This window comes from Leuciscus leuciscus (assembly GCF_965113295.1).
Source record: "Leuciscus leuciscus genome assembly, chromosome: 5".
NCBI classification, from domain to species: Eukaryota; Metazoa; Chordata; class Actinopteri; order Cypriniformes; family Leuciscidae; genus Leuciscus; species Leuciscus leuciscus.
In genome coordinates, this window is record NC_138729.1 from 30,498,567 (window position 1) to 30,515,737 (window position 17,171).

General features: G+C 39.6%; 1 protein-coding gene across 1 annotated transcript; it reads right to left on the reverse strand.

Annotated features, from left to right (window-relative positions):
• Window positions 1–2,976: 2,976 nt before the first annotated feature.
• Window positions 2,977–16,917, reverse strand: enc1 (ectodermal-neural cortex 1). Its single transcript, XM_082169042.1, has 4 exons — window positions 15,110–16,917; window positions 13,674–13,973; window positions 11,583–13,107; window positions 2,977–6,753 (listed from the first exon to the last, which is right to left on the reverse strand). Exons 2-3 carry the CDS (start codon window positions 13,965–13,967, stop codon window positions 11,626–11,628), a joined length of 1,776 nt encoding a protein of 591 aa, XP_082025168.1. The 5' UTR covers window positions 13,968–13,973; window positions 15,110–16,917; the 3' UTR covers window positions 2,977–6,753; window positions 11,583–11,625.
• Between the last annotated feature and the right edge of the window lie 254 nt (window positions 16,918–17,171).

The window sequence follows — 17,171 nt, forward strand, 5'->3', positions numbered from 1 at the left end:
CATTACATAACATTTGAATTCAGAAAAGGATATAACTAAATAAGTAAATAAATAAATGAATGAATGAATGAATGAACGAACGAACGAACGAACGACCGAATGATAAAGAGGAAATAAAAATTAGCTTAGAAGAATGCTTACATAATAGTCCTCCTCACAAAAAAATACACAAAAACACATAAGTGTGAGCAGAGTTTTAGAAGCTTTTTTTGTAACAGGAAGTGGATAAAGATTTAATATAAATCTTAATAGCTCCATGGAAGTGAGAAAAATGGGGGGAAACATTTATAATCGTATGTTTATTAAGCAAAATAATTAAATTACAAAGAAAATAAACATTTTCATATTGCTAGTGAAAATCTCAAAGTCTTTATGAAATTTACAGTGAGCTGGCAAATATCTTACCAGAGTTTTCTTGAATGATCACAATGCCTAAAAAAGATGCAAGAGAGTTTCTGGTTGTGAATCGCAGAAAGTACAATTCACATATAGGCTACTCAATTTAAATTTTGACACAAGAAAGGTTTTAACAGGAGAATAAGTTTTAAATGCATGTCTTTACCAATAGATACTTGTTTGTAAGAGTCTTATTCCACAAAATATTGTCAACTAGCCTGTTCTATCTTGAAACGACATGAGGAGTGGAGACAACATCATAAAGAAATATGATATATTTCTATAATTTTTTTATGTGGATGATTTAAAGTATAATCTCCCTAAATACGAGTCAGTAGGGTCTGGGAGAGGTATTTCAGAACCTGTCAAAACTCTATTATAACATTTAAATAGCATAATGAGTTAAGAGGTTGTCCAGACCTCGCGCCAAGACGTCTTCAGAGAAAAGTGCAAGTGGGAGAAGAATTTATTTTGATTAAAAAAGAATAAGGATAAATCATTTAAATTAAATGCTGCAATTTTTCATATTCCAAATTCATGTCCATTTTGATTTCATTGTGACTATAGACTGCTGATAAAAGCATCATTTTGGTGAAGAAACGTTAGAGCTGCAGAAAAGCAACAAGTTAATGCAATTGACCCTTTTCACATTTCCGGAAGTCATCATAGTTGGGTAAACTTATATGAAGTGAATACATTAAATATATATATTTTTGTGTTCCAGTTTGCTCAAATTGTCTGTGAAGGTCCATTATGGAGATGCTTTTCGGGTTCTAAAAAAAATGGAGGTTAGGAATGTTATGAAAATGAAAAGGAATTACAAACGATTATAAAATATATATTGAAGTTACAGAATTTGTAAATATATTATATGATTGGTTTTGTTTAGAAAGTATGCAGCTTAGGTTCAGGGATTGTATAATGTTCAGCTCATAAAACTACCGAAACCACAAGGAAGGATGTTTTATTAACAAAGTTCGAGAGGAACACGTTCAAATGATCTATCCAATCAGCACAAGAGGAGGCCTATACTACTGTATATACGCAGCCGACTCACCATATGTTCCTCGATAGTTTTCAGCATGACTCCATTACCCCTTCTCCTCACACACTCCTGGTACTATCCTAACTAGAGGTACGGGGGGAATACTCTGGGTTCGAGCTCGGAGCCCTCTCCTTGGACAGCACGCCAATTACGCATACTTGTAGTGATTTTTCTGATTATTAATCGTAAAATGATAAAGGGTGTAAGACGTGCCACGAGCGTTGGTAATTAGAGAATGCCATGAGAGAAAGAGATGCTTGTTTTGCCATTATTTTGCTATTTTTATTATAGCCATTGGCTGAATAACGGTGCTCTGCACCTGATTGATGATTGGATCTGATTTTACATAGAGCGGCCTATTACTGGCCAAGAGACAGTGACATCTCAAGGAGGCTCTTACTATGGCAGAAAACACAGAGCATGTGCCAGCTCACTGGAACTGACTGACATGTTGCCTGGCAACAGGAACTTGAGGGACATCATATCACATGACTGTGTTGATTGTGTGTATATATGTATGCAGATATGTAATTGGGTTTTAAACTATATTGATTGGAGGAAATTACCATGACATTACACAATCCATATCTCCAATATAATATCTTAAGTCGACATGTTATTATCATAGAGATATATTGTAATCACTTGGGTTATATGAGCCTGTGAGAAGTGTGAATTTTATGTCTTTCTAAGGGTGTGATTAAGCACATCCTTATCATCTTGCCATAGTGTGCTTAGGTATGTGTCAGGAGCGTGTAAAACTGGTCTTACTTTAACCTGTTGAAAGGGAGTCACTTTATCACAGGAATGTAAACACTCTTGTCCTCGGGACAAGAAGGTTTGTAACGCGTGTCACTGTGTGTGTCTGTTTACTCATGGTAGACCTTACGTTAGGCAGGATGCAGAATATTATCGTTATGGTTAAAAATAGACTGTGGTTATTTGATATTCATTACGGAATAAAACGAACAAGGTAAAAGGATGATAAATAAACATAGACAAGAAATGGCAAGAGGACAGGAAAAGGAGGCCTGTGGTGGAGGAGGTCTTTTTAAATTTTCATGCTTCACATCAGCTGCCAGAATTGCAGATAAGGGTCAGGGTTGCCATAGCAACCCTGGAATAAAAGGGAAAGTATCTTATGGGTCACGTATGGCTGTTACTTCCTGTCTTGTAGACAGACACACACACACACACACACACACACACACACACACACACACACACACACACACACACACACACACACACACACACACACACACACGATGATCTCAGCCTTTTCTGTACATTTATAGGGGCCCTTAATAAACACACACCCATTTAACACTTCGTACAGACAAGTGCTGCTTGCCATATATAGCTGGCCAGATATGTGAGAAATGTTTTTAATAAGCTCCAAATAAGCCATGCTGGAATTAAAAGCTTTATTTCTCTGCATAAAAGAATGGAAAACTTACTTCAGAAAGCATATACTAAAGTTTTTTTTGCCAGTTATGAAAACCTGAATAATGCAATACGCTTTTATATCCATCAAGAGGAAAAACTCTTATCTTTATTTAGCCATGAATTTCACATTGTGAAAAAATCACTTGTACAAAATAATGTTAACCGCAGTGGTTGAGATAAAATAACAATACAATTATATAACACGACATATAGAAATGAAAAGAAAAATGACACCCACAAAAACAAGATTACAGGCCAACATTGACAATGTTTTAGCAATGCGTCTGTTTGTGAAGGCATACAGCGTTTAAGAGTTCTCAATGCACACAGGCTTATGAGTCACTTCCGAATCAATCTTTCACTTGAGCAGGAGGACGGGGGAAGAAGGGAGGGCAAAGAGGTAAGAGGGAGAGAAAGGAGAAAAAACAAAACTCAACTATTACCAGTTCAAATGGAGAGGGGAGCAATGATTGTTGACCATTGCTGTGGCAACTGTGCTATGTGAGGGGGGCATAACTGGGTTTTCTGATTGGCTGGAGGTCAGAGTGTGCAGTGTTCTGTGAAAAGGTATTTTGGAAGGGGGAGGCGGGGGGTGTAAAGACCCTAAAGGCCAAAGTGAACTTTTTAAGCAAGAATTTCCTGGAGGAGATGGAGATGAGAGGGTTTATGGGAGGAACATGAACCCCTTGCTACCATTTTCTCTCTCTCAGGGATTTCAATTCAATTTTGAAGTTGTGCAATTGAACAACATTACATTTTATACTCTATTAATATAAAGCTATGTAATTTGTTTGAAGCATGTAGAACAGCTATAGCATAGCAAACTGCCAGTGTTGTTATTCAACCCAAAAGTCACCGTGTAGCTCCACAGTGAAGACTGAAACAGATCATCTCTACAGGCAGTGCGTTTGGCATCGACATGAAAGCACTATGGTCTGTGCCCTTCTGTAGACAATGCTTTTACTCCTTTTGAGACATTTGGGATCTAGCTTTATCATTACACCATTGTGGTCATCATCATTAAATTCGGCTGATTCAAAATAATCACTTTTTTATGCCACAGACTATAGCAACTAACAACCACTCTTAAAAATTTAATTATTTATTGAGAACTAGGATTTCGTGACCATTTTAACACCAATTGAACCGTTTCAATGCACAAAAGGTTCTTTGGTAATAAGATTATTAAAATGTTCTTCACACTAACACTTTGTCATGGGGCACTGCGTCACAACAGCTTGAGTCCGTCTACACTGACTGCGCCAAAGCAAAAGTTCTGAATCCATTCGTACTGTTGTTGGAAGTAGTGCACGTGCATGGAGTATGTTCAGAAATAGAATGAGGCATTGGTTTACTGTCTGTGTCACGTCACATCCAGTGTAGACAGTATCTCTTTTTACAATGGGCTCTATTTGCTTTTGTCGAGTTGTGCCACTCACGGCCAGTGTATTCATGGTGTAAGAAAAAAATATTCTTTGAAAAGTTCTTAGGGGAACCCAAAACGGTTCTTCAATAGCATTACGTTTACTTTTAAGAGTGATCCAGCAAGGTGTCTGTGACATATTCCTAATCCAATCACAATGTTCACAGCACAGCTGAACTATAACCTGGCCAGGTCTCTCTTGTAAAAGAGATTTTTGATCTCAATGAGACTTCCTGGTAAAATAAAAATAAAGGTAAATAATATAAGGATCAGTGAAAGTTACGACGTTATGGTGACAGTTCCAGCTGTTCTGAGACCAGCTGCATACGTCACATTCCCCAGATAGCTTTTACATGAACCTTGCAGCACACAGAAACCCTGGGTCAGCCTGAGCTCCAGTCCTGAGAGAGGCAGGGGAACAGAGGCTGCATACTGGAACGAGTTTGGCATGGGGTCCCTAGGCACTGGTCGAAAGCACTTGATAAACTATGCTGATGTTCTAGTAGATGAAACTTAATGCTTTTTAAATGGTGATTTGAGGTCCAATTATTCTGTATAAAACAGAAGTTGATGCAGGTCAGTGCACCATTACAACCAGGTGGATTGATCTGTGGTTTAAGAACAAATTATGTTTAACTTCAATTAAATCATTTAAAGAATCTGGATAGTTCACCCAAAAATGACAATTCTGAATCTGAGGGCGAGTACATGACCATTTTCATTTTTGGGTGAACTACCCAGTTTGAATAATTTTCCTTGCTGTCCCCTATTTCTCAAAACCACTTTCCCACTCCCCCATCTGCTGACCTGCCCACTTTCACCCAGGGTAATCTGAGGCTGTGACATCATTCGGCCCATTCTTATCCTGTCAAAGACCTTTGACCCCCAAGCCTCCCTGTTTTTGATCAGATGAGCAAGAGGCTCAAGCGTTCGCTGACCACTACAAATTCCACCTGCTCAGTCAAAATGACCTTACGTATATGTGCAAAAAAGCAGCAGGAACACAGAGCATTTTGGGCCATGCGTGGGACAAAAACCTGTTAACTTTTATACAATCAAACATGTATACAAGCCAAAAAAAATAAAAAATAATTAACAATAAATAAAATAAAATTACTAATACACAATGGAAAACAAAAAAACTTTAAAAAAAAACTCATAAATTAAGACTATTAATAGACACTGAAATATTTTTAAGCCAGACAGCCAGTTTCTTGCACTTTTCTCGTTATTGTCCTTTTTTTTTACAGTTTAGTTGTTGCCATAGAGACTGCGTTCCCTCACAGGGTGATGAAATGGCTCTCACATCTTCTCTCTCTCCTTCTGTCGTTCACGTTTACCGTGACTGTATGTGCTTAGAATAGTACAGGCAAAAACAGTGAAGCAGAAGTGTCTCGCACAATTCGAGTTTTGTACAGGAGAATCTTGGAATTCGAGTCGGTCAGTGATCAGAAGCTGGAAGGATAGTGTTTGTCGTCAGTTTCTCAGAGGGCATGCTCACGCTGTTTGCCGGGTGTTTATTTTGTAGGGGGTGGGAGTATGATTGGGTGTTGAGTGGGGTCAGATGGACTCTCGTTCAGACTAACATGCTGGGACATGCCTCTTCCGCACTCAGTCACATACACACAGCTGGCACGTGTACCTTGGGACACACTGTGCCCATGTCTATTTTCACACCAAGCTGCTAAGGTTTGTTCAACAGGAACAGTTCAGCAACAGTCTGTCCTCCTTGTACAGACGTGTGAAGGACAAATACGTAAAAAAGGCTCTCATGTTTCCTTCTGTCCTTTTTATTCTTTAAACCAGCAAAATATTACGTTTATCAGTCCATTACGAGCCCGCCTCAGTCTCTCTCCTTTTAAGCAAGGTCTATTTTTTAACATCACCATGGGATAAGAAAAGGTATATACATATCAGGATGTGAAGTACTTTTCCTGGAGTATCTTAACATCTCCAATCATGCATTGAGACTCCTGTTGATCTTCCCAATCAAAAGCTTCCACTCATCCTTCATGCAGTATAGAAATTAAGACAGGCATACAGGTCTATTTTAGCTTACATGGCATAAAAAAAAATATTTAAAAAAGGGTCAGAGTACACAAACGTGGGGGGGCCAAAGTAATGATTTAAGCTGGTTATGATGGAAGCAGACAGGGCTTTCAGGATGCATCGCAGTTCTTTTGGTTTTCACTGTGAAGCCCACGTTCTGATACTTCACAAAATGTTGGATACGACATCACAACGTTCTTGAAACTTCCAAGCAGGAAGTTAAAAGATTTTGGCGAACTTGCAGCAGAAAAAAAGCTTTGTGACTGGACTTTGTGCACAATACTTAGCTCTTATGGGAGAAAGTATTTTTGTAAAATTGCACAGAAGGGTTATAGCGTTTCTTCACAGTTGGAATCCAGTAGACAATAACGACAAGGGGACACAAGGAACTCTGTGGAAAGAAAAGACAACAAAAACATTAGAAATGTAAATAAATAAAAAAAATCTCATAATTTCACATTTACGGCACACATTCACACGCGCATTTCAGAAAAGAATAACATCTCAAACATAATTTAGACGTTGACCCTGACCATTTGTTTCTGATCGTTTCTTTTTCCCCCTCAAGGAAAAAACAAAAGGAGAGGACAGGTCAGACCCTCACACCTGTTCAGCAGCAGATACAAGCCAAAAGAAGTTACACACACAAAGCCCTGTACTCTTTTAAAAACCGTCTGCATTCAGTCAGATCATTGGTGGTATTAAGTTAAGAAAGAAGCATTTAGGAACCTAAATCACAATTAAATGTAGTGCAACAAAAGCTTCCTCTTCTGTCTATTGTTGCACCAAATGCGATGGTGCGTTTTTCCTCTTTGGCTTTGACTCCGCCATCGTTTTACAGCCTTAAGCTTCTGCAAAGGCCAATATCTCTTCTTGAGTCACGTATTCTCTTTCTCTCTCAGGGCCTCTAGCTCGAAATAAGAGAAAAAATGGAGTGAAGGTGATCATTTGAAAGCAAAAGTCCCCCAGAGCATCCAAATCAAGTTGTTAGCATGCATTCTCCCTCTCTTTTCCTTCCCAAATCCCACTTTCTTCTTTTAAGTTGTGCATAGTTCATAAAAAACGACAGTAAAGGGCAACAGAGCCCTGCAGTTACAGAAGAAACACTTGCCAATTAAAACACACTCAAACAGAAGCCCAAAGAGACTGGAAGGGGGCAAAACCAAATCCATCCCTCCATCGATCCCGGGGCCGGCTGGGTGTAGATTCTACTGAGCTGTTTTTGAAGACAAAATGTTCAATGAACCATGGCACTCCATCTAAGCAGCATGGAGCTGACGGTGAATGAACATAGCTTAGACTAATGACCTCCCTCCACTCCCACACCAAACAAACTCAAGCCTGGCATAACACACACACACACGAGTATGTGCAGATCACACTTGTGCACACGCGCATGAACATACAAGCTTCGCTTTTTACCATGGTGGATGTTTTCCATTGATGTCTGTTGTTTTTATACTGAGCTAATAATATTTTCTGTCTCTAGCCTGTACCTGTCCTTTCAATCTTTCTTTGCTGTCTCCACAAAAAATATTAAGCAGCACAGCCGGTTTCAACATTGATAATAATTAGAAATGTTTGTTGAGCACCAAATCAGCCTATTAGAATGATTTCTGAAGGATCACGTGACACTGAAGACTGGAGTAATGATGCTGAAAATTCAACTTTGCCATCACAGGAATAAAATTACATCATAAAACATTCAAATAGAAAAGTTATTTTAAATTGTAATAGTATTTAAAATATTACCTTTTACAGAATTTTATCAAATGTATGCAGCCTTGGTGAGACTTCTTTCAAAAGAGAGAGAGAGGGAAAAGATAAGCGATAAAGAGAGCAGTGTGTCAATGTACGTAGGAAAAGGGAGGATCTCTGTAACCAGATGCATTCCCATGGGAGAGAGATAGCAGGAGTTTTGAGTGTGAGAAAACATAGCCAGTCGGAGAGAACGAAAGAGCAAGACTGAAAATCTTTGTTTACCCTCCCTTATCCAGTCCTCCCCCTCTCCCCTCATCTCTGTCTTCTCTCTCCTCCCACTCCTCTGGCCAGCAGTGAGGCTCCTCATTGTTAGTAGGGAGGAAGCTTGCTTAGAACACTTCATGGTCTTTTAAATGCATTGGAATGGCTCAGTGAACAAAGGAAGGACCACCACTTTGAAATTAACTGCCCTGCCGAGGTGGGCAGCATGTCACAGGCACACAAAGTCACAGAGACTTTAAAAGCAAAGCTAAATGACCAGCACCAAAGGGTCAGGACTGGAATGAGTGTTGTTTTTCATTGGGGAGGAAGTTAAGTTGGTGTAGAGCTTGTTTAGTCTACTGTCCTGTTTGGTTGACTGTCAGTATTTAGGGGTTATTCTGTTCTCACTGCACCTTCCATGGCAGAGAAGAAATTACTGTATAACATATTAATTTCATTCTACCAGGCAGAGATAAATCTTTCTATTGTTCGGTGCTTTTATTCAGAGAGTAAAGAAGACTGTGCTTAATTTTTCTTGTTTTGTCTCTTCTTTTTTCCACAAAGTCTTTGGCTCTTTTTGAAAATCTTCTCATTAAATAAGAACAAAAATGTTGTCTATACATTCTCCTTTCTTTCCAATGAAATACAACATATAAATGCATCTAGCTTGATTTCAGTTTTATCCCCCAACATTACAAGGATTTCAGAACAATGTAAAACATGATGATTAAAAGAACCGAAAAAACAACAGCTATGACTCATCTGAATTACCTCATCTCACTCACTTTTATAGATTGCTTAACTTCAAAGTAAAACATGCATGAGTCAAGCCAAAAATATTTCAGAATAAAAATCATTTGAATCAACAACAGCGTGGGATTAAGCTGATCTCTGATCTTCCACTACAGTTATGAATTTATTGAATTCATTTTTGTTTTGCCACACACTTTTATCAGTGTACATTGACTAAATCCATTTAAATCAAACCTGATTAAACCGGCATAGTAGATACAAGTATGCTTACATGCATATCCATCGGATTACAGCAATTAATGTTTTTTAGTCACATACACACCTCAGTCTGACTTAAATTTGTTGGTGTCATTGAATTAACGTACCAAGATAATGTGATTGTAGCTCTGCTTCTTCCACCATGTACACACATTAAGGTGTGGTTACATTAGCATAATTGCGATAGACATCATACATTTATTTTGGTCAATCCAGCGAAATCTGCGTGGGGAAATCTTTTACCATTATGCAAAATTCCTGGTTGTGTGGATTCCTAATTTAAATGACTAATTTAGATTTCCTGCATAAATTCACCAAACAATGGTAAATGTGACACCACCTTTAATCAGAAAGAGAGTGGTGATGAACAATATATATTTAATCATTCATATATTTGATTATGCATTGTGGCATGTATGCTCAGACAAAGATAAAGACTCTAGCTCAACAATATAACAGTCCATTGTAAACGAACTGCATAGTTACTGATCTGTTGCTCAGACTTAATGCAAGCATGCTCCATGTTATCAACACACTGCTCATTCAAATACACAACACCTCACCATTTCTTTCTCTGCCTTTACTCAAAGCCCTCCCTCCTCCTCCATTCACCCTACCTCTCTTCCCTACTTCCTCCACCCTTAGACAAATTTCCCCCTCAGGAACAATAAAAGTCTTCTATTCTGCTTCAATTACCCTCGGTGCAACGCCTCTCACTGCACGCTCATAACTCATTCAGCCCTACCGCAAGCTGCCTTCTCACAACAGAGGCACACAAACACAGTTTTACTTTGGATCTAAATTTTACATGTGAAAATGTGCATGTGCCCACGCGAACATTAAAATTCAGGTGTAGTCTAGCATCTTTCTATGGTAGGTGCGTGAAGCTTGAATCTCCTGCTCAAAGATGAAGGCTCTGAATTCTTTCAAGCAAGGATATCTTCTTTCTTTTTTTTCCTCTCTCTCTCTCCCAGACTGGAGACTGATCAGATACAGCAGAGCCTCCATATCAGCCAGACCAGACAGAGAGCACAAACACTGCATCAGTGGGCATATCACTGCTGAGAGGTAGATACTGGAAAGCCTGATGCCCTTTTCTGATGCAGTCCTGCTGTGACCAAAGCCTGTTTTCCTGGAGACTGAGCAAGGCCCAATGCTTAACAGCTAGAATTTTTATGGACTCTCAGGAGACACGACATCTGTAGCAACCTATTATAAAACGTCCATTAATGCACCAGCTTTGAAAGGTCTAGATTAAAGTGAAACACTGAGATTAGCACACCTATATATAACAGAAGAATCACTTCACAGAAAAAAAGGAAAACTGTAAAAGGACCCTCAGACAAGAAATGAGAAAAAATTCAGAAAGCACCGGGGAGCTGATAGATAGAAATAAATATATCTGATTGCACATATGAGCAGAGTTGACCTGGTTGATATTCATAGCATGCTGCCTTGCCATTCCTTTCCTCTCTGACTCCTAACAAAGTCTAATTGCTCTGTCAATACTCAATTTGCCACTGATTTTAATAAGGTTCTTTGTCAAAGTATGCACAATGCAGATCATGAGGGATAAATTATATCTATAATCCACTATATTCAAATGTAGTGTGCATATGAACAAACAAAGAGCCATGTAACCTTGTACATAGGACTTTTTCCTGTGTGTCAGTATGCTTACAAAGAGGGTAATGTGCATGCCAACCACAACACTGGGACTTAGAGTTAATTCAGTTGAAAATTAATTTTGGGAAAATTAGCAAATATTATTTTAACATGTTTAATGAGATGCATCCAGCCCATTGTTAATTAAGGACATTAACACTTCCTCTGCAATTCCCTAGAGTTTCAAGGAAAACTTATCTTAAATGTATTTCAGTCCTTACAAACTACTGTGACAATGCAGAAATAAATAGCACATATTAAAATTCTATACTATTTTTTATAAATTAATTTAAAATGAGTTAAATTATTTATTATTTTATAGTAAACTAAAATAACTTAATTTATGCATCACAACTATGTTGTACAGTATAAAACTGGATGTTCTGAATGGATTTTTACATTTGATAAATATTACATTTAACAGAGTTATTACATTTTTTGTTTTCAAATATGAATTAATAATACAGATAACAAATCTAATATTGCCAGATTACTGGTATGGTACCACTACATAATGCATCCCTTTCTATAATTGTATAAAACATTTTTAAATTTTTACATTTTTTAGATTGCACAACCTACCTCATAGGAACAGCAGGGTCACAGAAGGAAGTACAGGCATGCTTCAGGCTGGGAGGTGTTTCCAGGTGCTGACGAAGGCAGTGGGGATCAAGGAATAAGGTACGGTAGTGATGCTGTTCCAGGCATCGAGCGTAGGGTCATAGCAGTCCAGGGTTTTACAGCGCTGTGTACCAAAGTAGCCACCCACCACATAAAGTTTGTTTCCAGAGGCCACCGCCTGGCAGCTCATTCGTTTCGCTGTAACATCTCCAACTTTAGTCCACTGATAAGTCTCACTGCTGAATTTGTAGGCAGAGCAAGCAGAGAATTCGGTGTCGCCCCCCATTACAAAGATCTGGTTGCCGAGAACAGCAGCTGCAGTGTAGCGCCACGGCTGCGGGCAGGTCGCCGGGACTGTCCAGCGATTTTCTGAGGGATCGTAGCACTGAACTTTGGGCAGCTTGTCGTGGGCCACACTCGTCCCTCCGAAGGCGAACAACTTAAGCTTAACGCTGACCACAGCTGCATTACTAACTCCTTCTCGCAGTGGTGCCACCATGCTCCACTTGTTAGCAACTGGGTCAAACTGCTCTACCTGCTTCAAGGACACAGATGGTGATGCAGGCAGACAGCCAGTGGCAGCTGTGTGACCTCCGACAACATACAGGCAGTGGCGTAACTCAGCGGAACCGTGACCGAAGCGTGCTATCAGCATCGGAGCCGCTTTAGACCATTCCTCCTGTAACGTATCGTACACCCAAACGTCCTTAGACACACCGTTCTCAGAGCCCCGGCCACCTGTCACGTACACTTTGCAGCCAATGGCACAGGCGCTGAACTCCTTTCGTGGGCTGGGGATGTCCGCCTTTGGAATGATCTCTTTGGCTTTCTGGTCCACCAGGTAGAGCTTGTCGCACATAAATGTGGGGCCGCCCAGCAAGAAAAGGGCATGACTGGTCTTGCGAGGCCGGGCGCAAGGACTGTTGACGACGCCGTCGTTTTGCAAGATGCGCAGTTTGCAGCGGATGGCCTCGTCTACCAGCTCTTTGCTTTTAGCCTGTGCGATGATGAGCTCCTCCGTAGAGACGTTCTCCATAAGGAAGATGGCAGGCAGGAGAGCCAGACGCACGGTACGGAGCAGCTCTGGAAGATGACAGTGCCTCCTCTCAAGGTCATAGTTCACCCAGTTGAGAGCTGACTCGTAGACCAGACGCTCGTCCTCGGTTTCGAGCTCTTCGTGTGCCAGCAGTTGGACCAGCATGTCCTTGGGCAGCTGGAGAAACTCTTCAGTCTTGCAGATAGCCGGGAAGTTACTGAGACACATGCTCCAGGACAGCTGGAACAGCTGGGTGCACTGGTGAGCATCCGAAAGCAGCAGCATGCCCAGGCAATTGGATGGATGGAGGTTCTTCTCCAGGAACTCCGCACAGGCATCACGAATGTCCTGAAACTCCAGCATGTCACCGGCCTCAAGAAGAGACTCTGCGTTCTCCTCGTTTATTATTACTCTTGACGAGTAGGCGTAGTCCAGTAGGAGCTCCAATACCTTGACAATGTGAGGTAAAAACAAAGTTAACCTAAAAGTGATAACCTCTAATTTTTGCAGTCTAACTGCAATATGAATTACTTGAAGCCCACGAAGCTATTGTTTTGCAAAAGCAAGTCTGATGTTCAAACTCAGAGGTTCTCCAAGTTTCAGAACTCTCCAATCAATCATATGTTGTACCTTTGAGAAGCATACAATTTAAAGAGACCCCCCCCCCCCCCCCCCCCCCCCCAAATATTTTTGTCATTTACTCACCCTCATGCATTTCAAACCTTTATAAAACACAATAGATGATATTTTGAACAGTGTTTTAATGGTTTTATCCTACAATGAAAGTCACCAGCGTCCAAAAAACATTGGATCCCACTGACTTAAAGAAAGAAAGAAAAGAAGATCACCTTCATTCATCAATTTTTATTATTTTGTGTTCCACAGAAGAAAACCATACAGGTTTGGAACCACATAAGGGTTGAGTAAATTATGACAGTATTTTCATTTTTGGGTGAACTATCACTTCAACACACTTGGACTAGAATACAATACAAATTTAAACACTACAACAATACCTCTGGATGAATGGAGTCCCTGAAGTCCACTTCACTGTCCTGACTTTCTCTCAGCCCTCCGCTAAACATTGCTTCAAAGTAGCGGCTGCAGGCGGCCAGCACAGCCCTGTGGCATGGGAAAGAGCGGTTTCCAGCGTGGAGCAGAACATCCGTGAAGAGTCTCTGCTGACGAAGAGCATTCAGGTGCATTAGCACGCTGTCTGCGTACGAGGACTTGTGGAACAGGTAGATGTTCATAGAGCCCGTGCTGGCACGAGACTTGCGGTTCTCGTGGACACAGACAGACATTTTCATTGAATCCTGAAACAAAAAAAGAGAGAGAAATCGTTTCATTGACAAAACTGGCATACTGCTGGGCTTTAAACAGCGGTATTTAAACCGTTTCAGAAGTTGACTGACATTGTTTTGAACAGTGATATGATCAATACTACACAAAGAGCATGTCAAACCTCAATAAGAAGGAAGAGAAAGATGATGTAATTCTGCAAACACAACATAAAAAACAACTGGAAGCCTCTCTGATGTCTAGCCGACTGGAATGTGAACAAATGCAGGGGAGTCTAATCATTACCAGGTGTTCAAAGGCGGACGGATAAGGAGGAGAAACTGAAGGGGGGAAAAAAAACTTTCTGAAGTAAACACCGCTGCCTGAAATTTACTGTGGAAAAGCGAACAAAGAGTTGTGCACCAGGCACAGAGTCAACACTAAGTGTGTCAATGTCACCGACTGCCATCTGGTCGCCTTTATGGTGCACATTCAAATCCAATCAGTCTGAATTTCCATGTAACCGATACACGCCCCCTGGTCCCTGCCGGCTGTCAACATCCCTCCGGAGAGAATTTAATTGTGTTTCTGCTAATGTTCAAACTGAGCTAAATACATTAAGGACACAAAAGCAATGGTGATGTATCACACCTGATACAGTCCAATAATCCATTTAAATTGGCCACAGCTGTGAAGTACAAGAGCCAGAACCCCTGTGCTGACATTGGCCATTAATTATTTTGCAACAGCACTGAAAAATAGCAATGTGAATGACTGTATACATAAAGCATAAACAACCAGTAAATAACTTACAATAAAATAAAGTGTTATAACTAGTAGACTCTATGAAAAACTGCGTTTAAAGCACCATTTATGTCTGTGCCAACAGATGTTACAGAAATCTAATTTTGAATGATGACAGAAGATCACTCAGACACATCACTGTTTGTTTTATTTATTATTATACATTACAACCTAAAGTATTATTACTAATTTTTTTTTTTTTTTTTTTTTACATTTTAACATAAACAAACCCTCATCAAAACATATAGTACCTTATAGTAGGCCTATCATGGAAGAAATGTTCAGCCTACCTATGGTGACTAAAGAATGCACGTGCATTTACAGTTATGAAAATACAGACTTTTGTTAAAATTTAATTTAAAATTACCTGTTCAGGAGCAATGAAGACTTCAGTTCCGTCTGCCTTGGCCCTCGAACATGCCACAACGCGACAGGGACAGTCACAATACTGGCGGCGCTGCGCGCTCTGGTAACAGCGTCCGATGTCGCGTGGATAAACCACAAAATAAACAAATGAAGAGTAATTTAATCCAAATGCTTTTAACGTAAGAAATTAGCCTACACGTATGGTTTGGTATATTGTTGCTGAGTTACATAGAAAACTAGTTCCTCTATGTTTGTGACTGCGGTGCATAAATACATTTGCTCGTATAGTCATACAGCAGCTCTCGCGTGCAGGTCTCTCTCAATAGTGAACAGCTGACGGGGTGTGAGCTTTTAGAGGAGGAAGAAAGAGAGGCGGAGCGCTACTGCTCTTTAGGAGAATGTGGGAGGAGATAGACTGCTAAACTGACAGAGATAAGGAGATTGTTGGTGGGGCACATATAATAATTAAGGAATTTTATGAGGCTGCATATCACCATGGGGGTTGTGTGTATGAAAGTATCCAAAATCATTGCACGAATTAATGCTATACATTTCGTAATAAAAAGTCATAAAGCGTCCATTTAAGAAGTGCTGCATAAGGTCAAAGTTATCCAAATTAATAGCAACTTAAGTGGAAATGCTGTGTATTCAAGTGAAAGGCGTTATTGTTCAATCATCTAGTCTAAACTGCACAAGGAGTTCAGCCTAAACTTTGTTCCTCGATAGTTAGAGATGCACTACCATGAGTTTGTTCAGACTCAAGAGCATAGACTGTCTGCTTCAGAGCTATGAGTGAATTTAATTTACGGAACAATGTCGCCCCCTGTTGAACAAAAGGCGCACTTGCGTTGTCTGCATCATACCTGCACATGCTCTTGCCATATGTATAGGTGGATTTAAATTTCTACATTTTGAATGAACATTTCCAAAATTGGTCTTGCAGTAGTGTGGTAGACTAAAGCCCCCGTGGACCTAGTATGTTTCTTCCCCGAATTTACTTCTTGTGCATACAAAAATCTCACTGGATTATTGCAATGCATGGCAAAAAGAATGATTGGAAATAAGTAAACTGATAAAGTGCCACCTACTCGTCATCAGCAGTGTTTGGGAAAGTTAAAAGTAATGTGTTACAATATTGCGTTACTCCTTAAAAAAGAACTTTGGAAAAAAGAACCGCTGGGCTGGGCTTGCTTGTTTGTTTTTTAATAACAAAAACAAGTTCTATTTATGGCACATGTAAAGGCGCTTTCACACCAAAAGTGAAATGAATAAGCCTCAGGTTTAAGGAAATGCAAATTCACGCCTGTACAGTAGAGGGTGCAGCTCAAACAAACCTTTCAGCTGGTTTGCCATTCTGGATTGCAGGAGAATAGGATGCAAGGGAAGAAAGTTACAATTACTTGAGCAAAAAAAAAAAAAAAAAAAGAAACACAAAGGTTTATCTAAAGTCATTTTTGCTTATTTGTATGGCTGAATTGGATCACTGAAAATTCAGGAGCAAAGACATTGGTTAATAAAGTGAGATTAAATAGGCTACATGTATTTGTGTTATTTAACATATTTAATTATTGCATGTTTGTGTAATATTCTGAGTTTGCATTTTACAGTTTTTATTCATTTGAAGGAATACTGAATCTGTTTTTGTGCAAGTGAGCTCACATTTAGTCTAGAACTACAACAACCATCATGTTCACACAGCGCACACAACACCTTACTCTCGATTTGGACAGGAGAGCAGCTGTCAGTCAATAAATGAGAAAACAAAGTAACTTGTGTTACTTGTTTGAAAAAGTAACATATATTTTGTTGTAAAAAAAATAAAAAATTACTTTACTAGGTAATCTGATAACGTAACTCGCGTTGTGCCATGCAGGGGCGCCATGAAGAGTTTTAAGGGGGGTATGCAAGACAGGATTTTGGTCCCCCTTCTTCCAGATGAATGTGGTTTTTTTCTTTTGACTTTTAATAAGAAATTGAAATAATTTATTAGTTAACATTTACATTATTAACATAACATCTTTTTAAGGTTTTAATTTTAGTTTCAGTTGTAGCTATCTATCTAT

Coding starts and splice junctions, on each gene's coding strand:
- enc1 (XM_082169042.1), bottom strand. CDS start 13,967: ATGAAAATGTCTGTCTGTGTCCACGAGAACCGCAAGTCTCGTGCCAGC. Junction 13,108..13,673: donor GGGACTCCATTCATCCAGAG/GTATTGTTGTAG, acceptor CACATTGTCAAG/GTATTGGAGCTCCTACTGGA.